Genomic DNA, 19,427 nt, shown 5'->3' on the forward strand with positions numbered 1-19,427 from the left:
GGACGTCCCATACTATATGCACACCTCATATTAAACCATTTTACTGCAGTGTTTTGGAGATAAGGGACATTATCACACTTTAGAGCAGTATAAAGATCCCATTTCTAGTAAGTATAAAAAAACAATGGTCAGTTTGTTTATGGGACATCCTATACTATGTGCACACCCCATATCAAACCATTTTACTGCAGCATTTTGGAGATATCGGACATTATTACACTTTAGAAGGTTATAAATTCCCATTTCTAATAAGTAGAAAAAAACAATGGTTTGTTCTTATTCAGGATGTCCCATACTATATGCACACCTCATATCAAACCATTGTACTGCAGCATCTTGGAGATATGGGACATTATCACACTTTAAAGGGCTATAAAGACCACGTTTCTAATAAGTATAAAATAAGGGACATCCCATACTATATGCACACCTCATATCAAACCATTTTACTGCAGTGTTTTGGAGATAAGGGACATTATCACACTTATTTTATACTTATTAGAAATGTGGTCTTTATAGCCCTTTGAAGTGTCACAATGTCCCATATCTCCAAAATGCTGCAGTAAAATGGTTTGATATGAGGTGTGCATATAGTATGGGATGTCCCTTATTAACTGTACACCATTTTGAATCGAGTTTTAATATTTTATTAGCTAAACAAACGCAAAGCTTCCACCAAGAAAAAAATAGTTCAAGCAAGAGTACAGGGCCGACTGCTGTTACCCGGATGAGCCTGTGTTATTAGCTTTTACCTCGAGGGATAACATACCTAGGAATGTCGCGACTGACCAATCAGAATCAAGTATTCCACAGGGCCGTGTAATAAAGGTTCTTTATGGAACCATTTAGACAAAGATTCTTCTATGGCATTGTGAAGCACCTTTATTTTTAAGAGTGTAGATCTAGATACGAAGTGTCACATCATGTCTCGGTGGATGTAATGTAAATTTAACCATGCACTCTAAAATTTCAAAACAAGGGCACTGGGTCCATGAATTGTAGAGAAAGCCACAGGTTACGTCTAAACTGCTCACATACACTCTCCAGTGTTTTCTTCTGTTGACAACAGATCTACTCCTGTCCTCACCATCAATCTAACCTGAACTCACACTCTAATGCCTGATGACTCGCAGAGACTTTTGCCCTCCAAGTTGTTTTGTGCTCTGGGAGGGTCAGAGGTCGCATTTTATACGGCTTGTGTTTTATAACTTTTAACTTGCAGTTTATAATACACCCAAGAAAATGTATTACTAGTGAATTTATTACAAGCAGGAAACTAGGACACTGTTTGACAAAAACACGTACGCACACAATGTTAGGTTTTAAAAAACAGCTTTATTAATACCTCTCCTTCAAAGAAATATAAAAGTTTGAGAGTTATTTCTATATTTACAGAGCATAGTTTTTGCTTCAAACAAATAGAAACAAATCCTACTTGTACAAATTGAAAAAATATCCCTGCTGTGACTGTTCGATATCAGATGTCAGCAGTAAAGAAGATAGTCCTCTTCATCTCTCAACAATAGTCTGTGCAAAGAAAGAACGCATACCAAACACACTGTGTTGCTGCTACATTAAGGCAAACCCCTAGGAACAATACACTTAGGAAACTCCTTGGTAAAGTGACGGTGTAGATTAGATAATTTTTTTAGCCTTCCTACAGAAAACGTCCCACATCTTCCACAAAAACAAAAGCATAAAAAGGTCAAAATCTCTTAAAACGGTTAGCATTGCACTGAGAGATCATTCAGTACCCTTTAAATCCAAAGCAATTCACTGGTTGACCATAACTGTGAAATAAAAGCTTTAGAAAGCATAAACGTCTGGGTCAAGGAGTGTTTGCCAGTCGGGTTTGGAGCGTCGGTTATGGAAGCTGTGAATCTAAATATGAATGGAGGATCAGTAGTTTGACGACTTCCTCTTTGCTCAAAAGTGCTGCGAGGGTTTGTGCCCCTCGCCATAAATACCTCTTCATTGGCATGGAAACTATGAAAACCTCAAAACAAACCTTCAATTCAACTGCAAAAGAAATAGTGGACGCTGCGTATTAAAAGCAAAGCGTAAAATTTAATTAAATTAGGGAAAAAGAAAAGCTAGTTCCTAAACACATTTCCTCATGGCATACAGATTTGTGCAGGTTATGAGGCAAAAAATATCAAACGTTCTGCATGCTGCTGCGTGTACAAAAAAACAACTCAAAAATACATTTATCAGATCAACTGATACAATTAATTTAAGAGACAAACATTCACAAACATCAAAAAGGCTCCTCAATGGTTTCAAAAACATCACACGAGGAGCAACCCAACCAGCGCGGCGCTCGGACTCTTAGTCGTCCACCACCGCGTAAACTGAACTCAAAGTCCTGTGGAAGAGTGGCAGGCACGCTTAGTTTTGGTAGATCTTCTCCGTGGTGTTGTAGTCGTTGGTAGTGCAGGTGTGGGAGGCCATGCCTCGGTGGATGGGTTCGGGGCTGTTGTCGCCGCCGGCGATGGTCAGGTTGAGCAGACTGGTGCACGTAGGCAAGTAGACGTGCTGGACGTGTTCCACCTCTGACCGACACACCGGGCATGACTGTGCAGAGAAAACAAGAGACTTCAATCAGTGAGCATTCACCACAATAAGAATAATTGCTATAATGCCTGCAAATAATGACATAACAGTCATCATGTGGTAGATTTAAAGGTCCCATGACATGCTGCTTTTTAGATGCTTTTATATAGGCCTAAGTGGTCCCTAGTACTGTATCTGAAGTCTCTTTCCCGAAATTCAGCCTTGGTGCAGAATTTCAGCCACTACGAGCCAGTCCCACAATGAGCTCTCCTTAGGACGTGCCATTTCTGTGTCTGTAGCTTTAAATGCTAATGAGGAGGAGAGAGGCGGGGCAACTGCCATGCTTCACTCGTTTGCAAGCCATGATGTCTGTCCAGGAAAAAAAAATATTGCGCTCACCTCGCACGGTAGTAGCTTATTTTCTCATGGGCGGGCCAAATTATCTGGGCGGGCAAAGCAGAGAAAGGGGAGGTAACCTTTCCCCGTATGACGACATAAAGGGAAGATTCCGGATTGGGCCATCTGAGCTTTCATTTTCTCAAAGGAGAAGCAGGATACCCAGGGCTCGGTTTACACCTATCGCCATTTCTAGCCACTGGGGGACCATAGGCAGGCTAGGGGAACTCATATTAATGTTAAAAAACCTCATAAAGTGACATTTTCATGCCATGGGACCTTTAAGGTAGAATTAAGGCTGGGTGGCATATGCAGTCAACAGAGAAGAGTTTTCTTACTGCTTATATCACGGGAGATGTATTTGCACAGCAATTAGTAGTTTTATGTTATTTAAGTGTGAGAGTGATAAAGAAACCCGACTTGTAATATGATAAAGAAAAGGTCTGAGCTGTAATATGTTGCAGAGTTTACTTGTTTCTTGGAATGAGCTTTATTTATTTACAACTTTGCTGATTTTTATGATGTTAATGTGAAAGTATTTTTGTACTGATGTCATTTATTATGAATAAATCTGTTGGTTTATTTCCATAAAATTCTAAATTAAGAGAGAAAATAATCAAATAAGAAAGTATTTAATTCACTGGATTATGCAAAACTAAGCATTATTACAAAGTTATTTCATATCTAAATTTCAAATAAATAAAATAAATAAATAATTTTAAATTTACGAAAGTTTAAATTTAAAGACCTATTGTATTTTTGTTTAACAACACTTTGAACACTTTTTTTTTTTTTAAATCTGAAACCATTAAAAACTGGTTTCGGAAATTGAAATAAATGATAAATATTACAAGAAAAACAAACTTATAAAATTGTTAGAAATGTTGTCTTGGCAATTACGTTGTAATACTAAAATGATTCAAATGGCAATAAAAGGAATTGGAGCTATAGAATTGAAGAGAAACCCACAAAAATTAAAATGGAAACTGGAAAATATAAAACAACCTAATTTAAAATTAATAAACACTATAATACACAATACTAAACACTGCATGTGAATGCAGACATCTTAATCATTTTATTCATTAATCAAAGTTTCTAAATTTACAAGAACATATTTATTTTAATGTATTTATTTAAAAATCATAAATTAATTCCTAAATATTACACTTTTGTTGAGTCGCATCACATGAAATTTTGCAACCTGAACTAGTCTTGCCTGTCATAAAAAGGTTAAATTATCTGATATTTTATGTCGGTTCATTTCTGACATCTTAAACATTTTATTAATTAATCAAAGTTTCTAAATTTACAAGAACACATTTATTTTAATGTATTTATTTATTTAAACATCATAAATTAATTCCTAAATATTATTACACTTTTGTTGAGTCGCATCACATGAAATTTTGCAACCTGAACAAGTCTTGCCTGTCATAAAAAGGTTAAATTATCTGATATTTTATGTCGGTTCATTTCTGACAGGTGGTTGCACCACATGACTTGAATTTGTTGAAGTGACTTCTTAAATATACATTTTTAGGAAGTAATACTACTTTTACTACTACAGCTACTTTTCTTCATTATGATATCAAAATGACTTTATCACTCTGACATTTTTGACACAATGTTGGGTAAAAAGCACCTAAACCTGAACGTTCTCTGACCTGCAGCTGTTCAGCACAGTTCTGGCAGCACACCATGTGACCGCAGGGGCAGAACGCAGCGTCAATCTCTTCCTCGCAGCACAGCATGCACAGCAGCGCCTCCCGCAGCTTCTGCAGCTTCTCCTGCAGCAGCCGGCTCTGCTGGCAGCTCCCGCAGTCCAGCGCCCCTTCATGCTCATGGGACGGCGAGCGGGACGACGGAGTGCGCTCCCCCGGCCTCGACATCATGTCCACGATACCGGCGTTGTACAGCGCGCGTCTGGCGTAGTCGTACACTTCCTTGGAGGTCCGCCGGATGTCGAATACATACTTCTTGCCCAGGTTGATGTTCTCATTGAGGAAAAGTGAAGCCAGGTGACCCTTGAAATCCCGGCTGTACTGCATCATGACAGCGTTCGTTACCGTGTCACACCTGCAGACAGAAACAAGAGCGATCGGTGAGCGACACTAGCACATTATCTGCTCGGCATCTGCCACACAGCACCTCAACCCATCCATTATCCATCAGAGATAATGGGCTACTAGAAAGGTGCTGTAGTTGTGAAAATGAAGGATGTTGCCGCTTGTTAAGAGTTCAAGGGTAAAGAGCAGTAGCTGTTCTTCAATGTATTGGCAATAAAAGCTCTTATCAGGGGCTGAATAAACCTGGTTTAAACCCCGTTTTATTACCAGTCTGTCTAGAGGAGTCTTTACACAGCAGTTAGTGCTGCTCTGTGCCTGCTTAAAGACGCAATGTTGTATAAAAGCTAGATTAAATTATGCCAGCTCTGACCCACCTCGGCCCTGAGTATCAAAGTATATATTTGTGATTGCTTTGTACATGCATTTATGCCTCCTCAGAGCAGCATTAAACAATCTGTGTGAAACAACGATGCATAAATGCCACTTCAGAAGCACTCCTGTGCCACCTTTGCAGTGTAAATTCGCCATCAGTCGAACAATGGGAACACATGTTGCTACAACGTCTCCTAAGATTGAACGAACCCCAACATTTTAAATAGTAAAAAAAAAAAAAAAAAGCGACCAAAAATCATTTTGCTTAATGAGAAGCATTTAATTGTGTTCTATGGCACTGTGACATTTCCATGACAAATCAGCACATTTTCCCCCAGTTAAAACATTACTGTATTACAATGAGAATTATCATTAAAAATTAGAAGAAAAAAAAAAAATTTTTTTTGTGAATTTTAGAGGGAAAGGACACTTTATTTATTGATTAATTGATGGGATTTTATTTATAGATTTCTTATTTATTGACTGATTGCATTATGTATTGATTGATTCATCAATTGTATTTTATTAATCAGTCAGTCCATTAATCAAATCAATAAAATCACAAACCAATAAATACATATAAAATCCAATCAGTCAATAAATGAAATCCCCTAAATAAAAAAAAGTGACTGAATGGATTGATTTATTGTATTTTATTAATCAATCAGTCAGTCAGTCAGTCAATCAAATCAATCCATTAATTCGTTGTTTTTTTTATTTTATTTATATTTTATTTGATTTGATTTTACTTATTGATTGATTTATTAATATTTCAGAATGATGTTACAACATACTTTTTTTTTTGCATGGTTTTGTAAGACTGACCCACTTGTGCAGCTTACTTGTTCTTAGTTACTTTGTAATGCATTTAAAGATGCAAGACATTCTCACAGCTAGCCGTTTACAAAGAAAGACCGAAGCTGGTTTGCAATGAAAACTATGCTCAGAGAAAGTCCAAAATAAAAGCACATAATCATGTACTTTTCTGACAACCGTACAAAAACCAGAAGCACAAAACTCCTCACAACAGAGCAGTTCAAACTGCGGACACAGAGGCTTTCTATGAAGAAAATACAACAGAACATTTAACAATAGCCAGGCCAAATCAGTCAGTCAGTCAGTCAGTCAGTCAGTCAATCAAATCAATCCATTCAGAGAAAGTCCAAAATAAAAGCACATAATCATGTACTTTTCTGACAACCGTACAAAAACCAGAAGCACAAAACTCCTCACAACAGAGCAGTTCAAACTGCGGACACAGAGGCTTTCTATGAAGAAAATACAACAGAACATTTAACAATAGCCAGGCCAAAGAGAGATTATTTCCTCTACATGATAACAATGTTAAAAAAGGACATTATGTGGTGAGTGGTCCAGACAGGTAAACTAAAGTATGTTAGATACTGAGTCACGTAACAATAGCCATGTGCACAAGGTGTGTAGGGTTAAGCCTGGCAGAGCTGCACATTAACAAGAAAAAATTATGCTGTAGAATGTAATGATGCATTATTGTACTCAATGAAGGGTTTTATGGTGTCTCACCTGTAAAAGGCATGTGTTTCTGTGATGGCCCGATACAGACCGCTGGCTGCTCTATTACTGATTAACTTGAACAGCAGGACCACACTGTCGCTGGTTTCCTTGGTGACAGTCAAGTACACGCTCTTCCCTGATTGTGTGGCAATTTGTATTATGGGATAAGATATCCTGCATTGAAAGGAAAATATGACGCATTATTGAAAGGCAGCGATGGCACAAATTGATTTCATGTTTACATGACTGATTCTGGGATGTGAACTGGGCGTTATTTTATGACGGTTATGCCATCAAGAGCAATTTATGCCGTGCCTAACCTGTTAACCAGGCTGAAGTCCTCTCGGCAGATAGCGATGCCGTCTGGTCCCACACCGATAGCCAACCTCTGTCCTTCAGCGTCCCGCACCCAGTGCCACTCCACCCCATAATGCTCCAGAGACGACACCAGCTGCAGGGCTTGGTACTCCACCGACGCCTGGCTCTGACCCTCCAGAGCCTTGTGCTTGACTATGATACTGCCGAAAAAACAAGAGAGACATTGAGTCTGAGAGGAAAATGACACCAGCTGATCATGTGAAAAGTAGGACAGAGGAAGAAAAATCTATGTTTTGAGATTTACTTTTAGTGTGTAACAAGAAAAACCTTTAACATAAAACAAAACAAAACAACAATAGTGTAAACTAATAATCCCTTTTATTACAGCTGGTAACAAATAGGATGGCTCGTAACTTAATGTAACATGACGGCTTGTAACGTAACGGCTTGTAACATAACGTAACGTAATGGCTCGTAACGTAACCTAACGTGCTGGCTCGTAACCTAACATGATGGCTCATAATGTAACGTGATGGCTCGTAAGGTAACCTAACGTGATGGCTCGTAACGTAACGTGACGCGATGGCTCATAACGTAACGTAATGGCTCGTAACATAACCTAACGTGATTGCTCGTAACGTATCCTAATGTGATGGCTCGTAACGCCACCAAACATAACGTGATTGCTCGTAACGTATCCTAATGTGATGGCTCGTAACGCCACCAAACATAACGTGATGGCTCGTAACGTAACGTGATGGCTCGTAACGTGATTGCTCGTAACGTAACCTAATGTGATGGCTCGTAACGCAACCAAACATAACGTGATGGCTCGTAACGTAACGACACGACAATTGGCTAATGATATAGTTTAAACTGGAAACAGTACTTAAGAACTGATATTATCTTCTTCCAGTATCAGCATATAAAACAGACTGGTTGATAATTTTAAAAGTACGTTTACATAGGCGTTAACCAATAAAGTTGCCAATTTATTGTGCATAAACAAGTAAAATAACACGTCAGTCACTGACAAAGTCCATGGCTTCGTGTTCCCCTGTATGAGGCCCTTTGATTTTCTTCTTGTACGCATTAGTCTTTATTTGATTTGGTGACAATGATAATTAATCACTACAGACAGATCTCATTAATCCTCTTTGATTGTAGTTGATTAGGTCGTCTGTTATCTAACCCAAACAAGCTAAAGAGTCTGAACAGAACTCTATAAAAGGAGCAGTGTAATTAGTCAAACAGAATTAGGAGTGCTTTGTTTTTAGCGACGCGGCTCTGGATAAGATGTTCACAAGAGTGCGCAGATTACAGTTCAGCTCCCTTGACTTTCTCTATTAAGTAATCACCTAAATACCTAACAATCAGTTTAAAAATGTATTTGAGGGTAAAAATCACAACCTTTATACTAAAGTAACATTAAAGTACACTCAGTCACTTCTCTTGGAGGTCAGTTTGTGGGATCTTCAGTTTTATTTTAACATGACTTGTGAGTTTCAGTTCCATTTATATTTTTATTTTTAATATTCCTTTTCAGTTTCACTTTTATTTTTAACAGTTTATTGTGTTCATAACAGATGAACATTGTACTGTGTTCATAACAACCCAGTGAAAATAATATCAGCCCTGCAATATAGTTGCAAAAATTTGTGCACACTAAATGTGCATTTGTAAACAGTTGGGAATATTTTCATACTAACTGCACGACTATATGCATTTACATATATTTTATCAGTTAAGGTACACTACCGCCCCAAAGTTTGGGGTCAGGATTTTTCTTTTCAAGAAATTAACACTTTTATTCATCAAGGACCCAAAGTGACAGTGAAATACATTTATAATTTTACAAAGATTTCCGTTTCAAATAAATTTCGAATTATCTTTTAATCATAGAATCCTGAAAAAAAAATAATAATAAAATAAAAAAAAAAAACTCACGATTTCCATAATATTAAGCAGCACAACTGTTTTTAACACTGATAATAATAATAAGAAATGTTTCAGCATATTAGAATGACTTTTGAAGGATCATGTGTCACTGAAGACTGGCGTAATTATGCTAAAAATTCAGCTTTTCATAAAAGGAATAAATTCAAAAATATATTAAAATAAATATTCCTTTTATATTGCTGATTTTAATGTATTTTGATCAAATAAATGCAGCCTTGGTGAGCATAAGAGACTTTTCAAATATATAAAAAAAAAAAAATTAAATAAATAAATGACCAACCCCAACATTTTTAGTGTATATAAAAAAAATTGCAGATAAAGTCTATGAATCTCCTTATCAAATTCTGTAAGAATAGAAAAATACTGCACCACATCAGATAACCTCAGTTACTTTATTCTCTCTAATCGATTTATGAAATGGATAACCTAAATTATCGCCTCTAAAAAGGAAGGTTCCGGGTTCAATACAAGGAAGACAAACTCTACCAACACCATTTCTGATTTCTTGGTTTCTGATGTTTGTAATATAAAACAACAACAGCCCTGAATAAGCATGTAATTATTTTCTGTAATTTGTCAATACACCTTAACTTCTATTAAACCCCAAACATTAAATTAAATGTTTTTTTTTTAATAAAAAAAAAGAAAAAAAAAGACAGACAACACACAAACAAGTTGAAGGTCATAGAGATAATAGTGAGTGACATTTTGTTTGTTTACCTGTTGATCGTGGCTTGGTTGGGCTCTGTGGCACAGAGTTCAGTGTACCAGTACTTGGCTGTGTTCTGGTTATAGTCACCGAATTCGGCCTGGGCCAGGAGGGCACTGAGCTCTTCGGCCTGTTCCGAGCACATCCGCAGATGTCCACGATGCAGATCCTCTTTCACATGCATAAAAAACAGGTGTCTGTAGAGCAGAGCAGAAAGACAAAGAAAGTGAGAGAGTTAGTTACGAATGGAAACAGGTGGCTGGTGGTACTGTGGAAAGTGAGAGAAATGCATATGGATGTCGACAGGTGGTCCGACAGGAAAGCGAGAGCGATCCACACAGACTGAAACAGCTGAGGGGGAACTTTCATTACAAAAACACGTCTTGCACATGCTCTTACATGCTGGATCCAACTAGCATTTTAGTATGATCCATGAATAGAGATCATTTATAGGTGAACCGATCCTTTAAAAAGGAAGTGAAAACCAGAAATGGCAAAAAGTCAATTGAAAATAACAAAAGGGCAAAGGAAAAGCAGAAATGACGGTTTCCATTCGAAATGGTCACTTTCACTTCAAACACCAAACAGGAGAATATTGCAACTGCATTTGTGTGTGTGAATTGGTTTGACTTTTGCTCCCGTCTCTGTCTTATCTCTTGTATCTGTTGGCACAACAGGCCTCGCAGTTATAGGGCTCTTAATGCAGAACGCTGTCAGCGTGTTTCCAAACGATAAGCATGCCGTCTCATACAAAGCATGAAAACCACACTCACTACTGACAAAGCTGACATAAATCCCTTCAGGTATGCTAATTGTGTGTTTTACTGAAGACGGACCTCTTTTCAGCTGGCTGTGGGACTGTCAGTATTTATTCTTTGATCGATCAATGACAGGAGAAGTCTCAAGGAAAAAACTTGACTTTAAAAAGTCACATAAACCAGGCTTGCAGCCATGAGAACTCTGGTTTGTTATGGACTTATCTTTTTATTGACTGATTCTCTTTAGGGAATGTTTTTCACCTTGACTAAGTGTCAGGATACTTCCTGCTCCGCTGTAAAATGTACAGATAAATGGAATTTAATTACACCGTAACGGCAAACAACAAGGTATTTTGCAGATGCACAATGATTTACGTGATTAGTCAATAAATGACAGTCAATAAATGATTATTAGAAGAGCAGGACTGGAAAATCTGGAAGTTACAATTGTACATGTAAAAAAAAAAAAAAAAAAATGGACACGCATTTTTTTTTAAATGCACTTTGTAATAATGTTAAATTAAAAGTTTCACTTTAAAGTACATTAAATCATTGTTTAAATATTTTTCATTCTTTAAAGTACACTTATTTTGATGTGTTGCCTAACATACTAAAGCACAGGTAAAGTAATTTATCATTTTAATGGTGCCATTCAATATTAAAGTTAATATATTTTAATTATACTAAACTGAAACTTCATTACAAATGTGCATTTACAAATATAATCAAAATGCGTAACATACAAGTTTCAATAGAAATGACATTAAAAAATATTTTGGTTTCTTATAAATGCTTGTACATACATTCAGCATTAAACATTAACTATATTTCAAAAGACTAAAGTAACAAAACTAGGAATAAAAAAACAAAAACAAAAGTGAGTCTGCATGTTTGCATTGTGCATGACTTAATGTAAAGAAAAAAAACTGAATATGAAAATATAGAAAAGACTATGTAAATAAACTATGAAACAAATGCTTATTGCATGTCTGCACTGTGCATGATTTAAAAATAATAAAAAAAGGAAAAACTAAAAATAGAAATGTAAATAAACCTGTGAAACAAATTGTATTTCTCTGTCATACTAGAGTTGAAAAAATACAAATTAGATGTTTAACAACTACAACAACTTAAAATGAATACAATTTTTGTTATTTATTCAAGTTTATACAAGTCATTTACTCATCATAACAATAATTAATAATAATAAATATATTTTTTAATTAAACATGTTTGTGTGTCGTTTTGCATCTGCGTCATACTTATGTTCAGTGAAAAACAAGTTGAATTTGTCTGAACTGTATCAGCAGTTCATCTTCTCCCGTGGTTCTTCACAAACCTGTCTAGTAGCATCATGGGTGAACTAGCACCTAAACATCCCTTCTTCCTGAACTAACCAGCTCCTGTAGGTTTCTGTATATCTGACCCAAAGCCCTTATGTCCCCATACCCTAATGTCCATTTATGTCCACTACAGGGCACAATGTCAAATGTTGCAAGTCCCCCGAGACTAGGTTTGGAGACCAAACAGGACTGATGTTTTCCCCCAGCATGCCTCTGTTCCCCCAGCCAACAGAGGAGCATGGGAACACCAAAAACAGGCTGGGAGATGCTCCTGCTCTGCACGCAGGCGATGGCTCTTTAGGAAAACAAACACTGGCATATCAGTTCGCGCAGCACTGCCGACAAAAGCCCCGGGCCGATAAACATTGACTTTGGATGAAAAACGACACTAGAAAAAAGGCGGAGAATGAAGATTGAGGTGGATTCATAGGCCAGACAAATAAACAAGACCTGCCGTTTGACAAAGGGAGTCTGGCTCGGCCTGACGAGGCACTTCCCTGCGGTGACATCAGACTCATGTGATGAATTACCTGGCAGGCAAAACAAAGGCGTCTGATGGGGGCAGGGAGACAGAGAGGTTACTAGCGGTCAAACTCCAGCTACTCCAGGACAGAACATGCGGCGCCGGTTCAGTCAGGATCGTTACAAGACTAATCTTAGAAACACGCAGCTGCGCTGATGCAGCCACTCGTCATCAACAAACACCACCACACAGTGGGATTTTACCATGGTTAACAAGGGGAATTGTTGCCATAAACTTAACCATTGAAAATCTAAAATTTATTAATATAAATGTCCCATATTGGGCACACACTTAACAAACACATAATATTATATTATATTTTCTGTACTTGGAGATAATACAATATTAATGAAAATGAAAAAAGGGTACGTAAGTGTACTTAAATTGTGCCAAGACACTTCAATTTTACTTGTAACGAAATGGACACTTGTATTTTCTTAAATGCATTGTAACCATGTTAATTAAAAGTTAAAGTACTTCAAATCATTGTTTAAATATATTTCGTTATTTTTTTGTTGACCAAAATACTAAACCACATGTAAAATTGTTGCCATAAACTTAACCATTGAAAATCTAAAATTGATTAATATAAATGTCCCATATTGGGCACACACTTAAAAAATAAAAATAAAAAAACAAACACATAATATTATATTATATTTTCTGTACTTGGAGATAATACAATATTAATGAAAAAAGGGTACGTAAGTGTACTTAAATTGTGCCAAGACACTTCAATTTTACTTGTAACGAAATGGACACTTGTATTTTCTTAAATGCATTGTAACCATGTTAATTAAAAGTTAAAGTACTTCAAATCATTGTTTAAATATATTTCGTTATTTTTTTGTTGACCAAAATACTAAACCACATGTAAAGTAATTGATTATAGTTTTAACTGCATCATTCGATATTAAAGTTAATATATTTTAAGTGTGCCAAATCGAAACTTAATTACAACTGTGTATTTACAAAATATAACCAAATGCATGAAATAAGTTTCAATAGAAATGACATTATAGCATATTTTAGTTTATCATAAATGCTTGTCAGTATTTTCAGCATTAAACACTAACTATATTTCAGACGAAATTAGTATATAGAATTGCATGTAAAGATATACTCAAGTTTTTATTTTTTTTTATTTTTTTTTTTAAAAGCACTTTAAAGTTAATCTAAATGCATTTAATATAAAATTTAGCTAGACTACATTTCCATTTAACTGCAATTAACATTCAGTTAGGTGTCCAAAAACATTACACTCAGTTCACACTCGTTGCATTTATTATGCAAATAATATACTTTAAAAGTATGCAGAAAGTTTTTTTCCTCATAAGGAAATCAGGTACGAGCAGCTGAGAACAGCCGGTTGTGGTGGAGTCTAAAGTCTTAATGTTATCAGATTAGTGGGCATGAGAGGGGGTCCGGGGGCCACAGATGGGCCCCACTCGCTCTCACTACATCTCACTTCATAGCCTTTTCAGCAAAGTGAAAGTAAACACTGAGGGGCAGTTTACACGACAACGGCGTTTTGGGGACTGAAAACGCATATTTTTGAAAACGGGTTTCAAAGCGCAAGTTTTTGAAAAAACGCCATCGTTATCGTTTCCGTGTAAACACCCAATACGGGAATCTTTGAAAACGGTGACGTCATGGGCATGCGTAGTACATGTTAGGTATGTAGACATGCGCAGTACGTGTCGATTTTAAAGGCAAGCGCGAACAAACATACACAGCAATGGCGGAGTACATGGTAACGTTACTGTTGTTGCCGTTTAAGAGTTTGCTAACGCTTTTTCAGCAAAGTGTGGTTTGTTGTATACAACAAATAATCGTCACTTCCCTACAGGTACTGTTTACTAACAAGGTGACAGCACCAACTACTGGCCTGGCATACGCAATACAGCGTTTTTGGCCGTTTTCGTGGATGTGTGTAAACACGAATCGTTTTGAAAACGCTGTCGTGTATATGTGAAACTTTTTAAAAACACAAGGGAAAAACTTTTTGACTGTTTTTGACTACATCGTTGTTGTGTAAACGTAGCCTGAGTGTATGGGTGTACAAGGTCAAGCATTCATGTTATAAAAGATATGATCCTGTCTGTCTGTAACCTTCATCAGCAATACCACTGCACCTGTCTGAGGCGATAAGCGAAACTAGGAGCACAACGCAGTCAGTTTTTCCTACCATTCAACTCTGTATATGTGTTGGGTACGTTAACTGCCTATAAAGACATCTACACCCCATTAGTTTGCATTTACTACATAAATTTACACTAATGTTCTAAACGAGTATTATTGCCACACCTAAAAAAAAAAAAAAAAAAAAAAAAATACCCAAATAATTTTAAAAAAAAAAAAAAAATTCCACTAATATCTTCAAAACAAAAACTGCACAAACATGCACCTCTTTTCTTTGAGGGCCCTAAATTTTCTCAGAAGTGAATTATCTCAGAGTTCCTCACCAAAAAAGACAAAGACATCTTCACTTTGCAGAAGGAGCATTTGATTGTGTAACTGGAAGAATTCAATTAAAACGCCTGTGCCATTCTGCTGACAAGAAATGGGTCATAGCGTGATATCAGAGAGCTTGAGCTTTGCGAAGGAGGGCTTTTGTGGGTTTGAGGTTTTGGCTTCAAATGCGGTGCACTTTCTGCAGAATTTCCTCAGATGCTTGGCTGGAAAGTAAATCTTACGACAGGCAGAAAGAAAATAATCTGAATTACTCAAAGTTCACAAAGTTTATGGCATCGTCAAATCAGATGATCACTTTGGGAGACACTGAAGGGTTTAAATAGATGGGCTGAAGGTTGGAAAGACTGTAAATAGTTTTTTTTTTTTTTTGCAAACCTACTTTTACACGTTTTAAACATTTCACATTTTCAAGACAATCCTGTTTAATTGAAAAAAATATTTAATATACAATTTAAATATTATAAATATTACAAATAAATTAAACTGGGAAACATGACGTGTTGTCAGATCAAGTCCTCTCCACATAACCTTATAAGTCACTGTTTTTGTTCTCACTCATTCTTTACTTTCTAATTGTTTTATCTTCTCCGTTACAGGCAGACTCATTGTTGGGGGCCAGATGTTTGGGGGTCTGCCGCAAAGAACAAAACATTCCTCTGAAATGAATCGAGAAGCTTCTGCCCGGAGACAGCAACAAAGAGGCCAATCCGCACAGGAGTTTCATTCTTTTCAGGCGCCCTTTGAAACAATGTGGTTTCAGAGTTAGTCAAATAACATTGCTGTGAGCCTTGTGGCGGGGGTTACTCGCAGTCAACAAACTCTAGTAAACCCTGCCACCAGCTCCATGCATCACAGGTAAACACCTCCTCGCTAACCCACAAAGTGTTAATAATCATTCGCCCAAACACGCAAGTAAATACCGATGAAATCGGGTATTCAAACAAAGACATGTTTTGTGAGCAAACGCCTCTGGTAAATGATGCGTTCTGCATCAACTTTGCAAACGGTAATAATGCCGTAGGCTGAAAAACCTCCCACAAAATTAAATTCTGCGCAGAGACAACCTAACATCATTTCTGAGTAATACACACTCAGCTCGAGAGAGGTGTAGGTTACTATAGTTCATCCACAAATGTGGTTAAACCTGTTCTGCTGTAATCGAAGTGCATGTAATCCAGTAACACAGTAAGACAAGAGAGCTCTAGTGTTTTAATTCATAAAATGATCATTAAATCAAGAGAAAGAGAGCTAGTTGTAAGCTCAAGGCTTAACATTAACATCTTCTGATAGAATTTCGCACCTCAGGTTTGCATTTGAACGTCTATACTGTTAAATATTACGCTAATTAATGAAATAAGCCTCAGAAAACACTCAAGTAGTTTAGCACTGAATCAGAAATATGACTTTAAAGGGGAACGGCACAGTCATCTTTTTAGTTTTTTTTGGCCTTTTGACACTTACTTTGAGAAGACCGTAGAGTGAAAACTACTAATTAAATGTTTGTTTATAATTGAATGCAATGCCACCTACCACATCTATATTTGTGGAAAGAAACAAGTGAAAAACTAATTTCAGAAAAAAAAAAAAAAGGTACAATATATCTCACTTCATTTTAATAAGAATCAACTAAAAATTACAAAGCCCTAGCGAAGTTAAAACCCATCATAGCCCAAAAATATGCCTCAGAGATATTGGAGGCTCTTCACCCACTTTACCAATGAAAACTTGAGTTAGTCTAGAGCAATTTAAAAAATGGACATTTTCTACCAACCATTGGACAGGACTGATTTTGTGCTACACTAATGGCCATTTTTGAGGATATAAGCTTTAACAACGGTTTTGAGGTCTGAAATTGGAATAGGACAAGAATGGTAATAAAGAAATGAAAAAAAAAAATGTGAATGGGATTTATTTTGTTTGCAAACCATTTCCCATGTTATCACCACAGCTCAACGTTTCAACACATGTGTGCTATACGCAAAGCTAAGGCTTCTGTTTTGTGATCCATATACGAAGCTTCAGGGGGATCTTGCATGTCATAGTCTTCCTGCGGTAAGGCGGTAATCAGGAGCTTACTGGGATTGCTGGTGACCTTGTTATTAGGACTTGATGTAGGGCGAGAGGTTTGTCTTTGCAGTTGTCTGTTCGTGCTAGTGTTGACCCTGAATAGCACCCGCTCACCAGTTCCTGATGACAACACCCAGGGCTATGACTGTGAAGATAACAAGACCTGAGATCACAGCAGCATGTTTTGCATATTTGCAGGCGTAAAGAAAACCAGTGGTGTTGCAAGTATGAGAGCGTGGATGTTCTCATGTTTCTGAACAAGAACCAAATAGCCAAGGCAAGAGTATGTACACGACTTAATATTATAAACATTCGCTGCTCTTCCCAATGGGCTGAAGCTAAATCAGTGCACAGATTAATGTTTAAATGAGCCTTTCTCTTATTTAAAGTGTGCTATGCCTCTGCTAATGGTACTGGCCTCTGTGGATCAACAGGATCATTCAGTCCTGATGAGAATGCTAAACACTCAAGCCCTCCAAAACAATACAGGCATCTTTACACAAGCCCGGCACGCATAGTAGGGGTGTAAGAAAATAGAGTATCGCAATATTTAGTTTGGCGATACTGTATCGATGCTCAAAAATGCAATATCGATATTTAAAAAAAAAAATCATACAAGATTCTTGGCAGTTGTTTCGTTTTGAGTTTATATCCCGACCGCTAGATAGCAGTCTCATCTCTGAACTTAAACAGTGACAGGAAATAATAGCACAAGGACACGCCACTAATGTTAGCCTTGGAGGACGAAAGAATTGTTCCAGCTCCTGCCTCGGTGTACAAAGCTGTTGTGTGGCGTCACGTCCGCCCCGTAAACGCATCGCGGGCGCCACCTAGGCTGCACAGCGGTTTCTGCTTGCCGTGTCGTGTCCCGTGTGACAGGGGCTTCGTGCGGGATGCGGCGGACGGTGGAGTTAACTCTCGCGGTGGGGGTGATTTGTGCAGTTGGGGCGGTGCTCGTGTCGCGCGGTCTCTGCGATTTCAAACGGAACAAATACAAACTGAAAAACCTGTGAAATCCAAGTTAAAAGGTTCTGAGAATATTCCATATCTGTATTTATTTTTTTGTTTGACAAATGTTTTGCTTTCTTTAGGAATCCTGCAAGCACTTTATTTTTCATTGATATTAAGCAGATGTAATTTTTTGTTCAGGGTCCGTATTCACAAAATATTTTATCTTACCACTAAGAGTTCTCCTAAATAGCAGTAAAAGTTTTTAGCTAAGAGTTTTCTCTTAAAACCTATTCACAAAGCTGCTGAGATAAACTTTCCTAAGGAATAGACAGAAGTCTTAAGCTAAGAGTAAGGGGGCGGGGTTGACCTTGTTGCTATGGATGATGTCAGCATACTTACTATGCACACAGTGATTGGCTGATAGTCTCGTCAGCGATTTGTTCATAGAAATATTGTAGAGCGCAATATTATGTTGTCATATTTAAATGAAGATTTTAAAATGCAGGCTAAGTGTCACTAATTAACACTGCATTAACGTTTTAATAATGTATTGTTACACTAGTGCTTTCTGTTTTCGGTTTAAGAGATGAAGTCGGCGACACTGACTCGTCATCTCCGCAGTATGGTCGCCTGTGTGCATGTTTCATACGGATTAATCTGAGAATATTGTTTTCCATTTGAATTGGTTCATTTGAAAGTAGACATTTCACTCTCTATAGATCAAGGTTATTATAGTTTTGAAATTTTTAATTAGTTTTATTTTAATATCGTTTTCAAATTTGCTATAAAATTCTGTGCTTTCTGTTTTCGGTTTAAGAGATGAAGTCGGCGACACTGACTCGTCGTCTCCGCAGTATGTGCCTGTATGCATGTTCCATACGGATTACATAATCTGAGAATATTTGTTTTCTATTTGAATTGGTTCATTTAAAAGTTTCACTCTCTATAGCTATATTTTTCCATGTCTGTAATAAGGCAAGCATACACGGCATTTCGAAGTGACGCGCTCAAGTTCACAGAGTCCGAGACGGCAGAAAGCGCATCCTGTTTGCTTTCATTATTTAACAAAAGTGCAACGTTTCGTTGTTATTCTGAGTGCACACGAATAAATGTAGAGTCTTTACGGATACAAAAGATGCATTACTCTTATCTTTATGACCAAAAATGACGAAGTATTTTAAGAGCCAATGATCGCACCGGCGCCTCCATCTGTCATGCAGTCGCACAAACATGTGAACTGTGCACTTTTTTCTAGGCTAACATTAGATTGAGCTGGCATGTAAAGTTGCTACTACATACATATTTCAGATGATAAGCCATATTCCATATTTGAGAATGTTAGGTGAGCATATGGATGTCCTGCCCGATGTACTGTATTACTGTAGTACTAAATACTAAATT

The 19,427-nt window shown here is 37.2% G+C and overlaps 1 protein-coding gene across 1 annotated transcript in view; it reads right to left on the reverse strand.

Annotated features, from left to right (window-relative positions):
- Positions 1 to 1,323: 1,323 nt before the first annotated feature.
- mylipa (myosin regulatory light chain interacting protein a) overlaps positions 1,324 to 19,427 on the reverse strand; it is a 34,034-nt gene continuing 15,930 nt past the window's right edge. The window contains exons 3-7 of the mRNA XM_016494058.1: positions 9,921 to 10,106; positions 7,244 to 7,441; positions 6,933 to 7,097; positions 4,617 to 5,028; positions 1,324 to 2,574 (exon numbers count right to left, since the gene is read on the reverse strand). Of these exons, the coding sequence (XP_016349544.1) occupies positions 2,389 to 2,574; positions 4,617 to 5,028; positions 6,933 to 7,097; positions 7,244 to 7,441; positions 9,921 to 10,106 (1,147 nt within the window). The 3' untranslated portion in view covers positions 1,324 to 2,388. The remainder of the gene's footprint in view (positions 2,575 to 4,616; positions 5,029 to 6,932; positions 7,098 to 7,243; positions 7,442 to 9,920; positions 10,107 to 19,427) is intronic.

Source organism: Sinocyclocheilus anshuiensis, unplaced genomic scaffold (assembly GCF_001515605.1).
Source record: "Sinocyclocheilus anshuiensis isolate Anshui unplaced genomic scaffold, SAMN03320099.WGS_v1.1 scaffold1240, whole genome shotgun sequence".
NCBI classification, from domain to species: Eukaryota; Metazoa; Chordata; class Actinopteri; order Cypriniformes; family Cyprinidae; genus Sinocyclocheilus; species Sinocyclocheilus anshuiensis.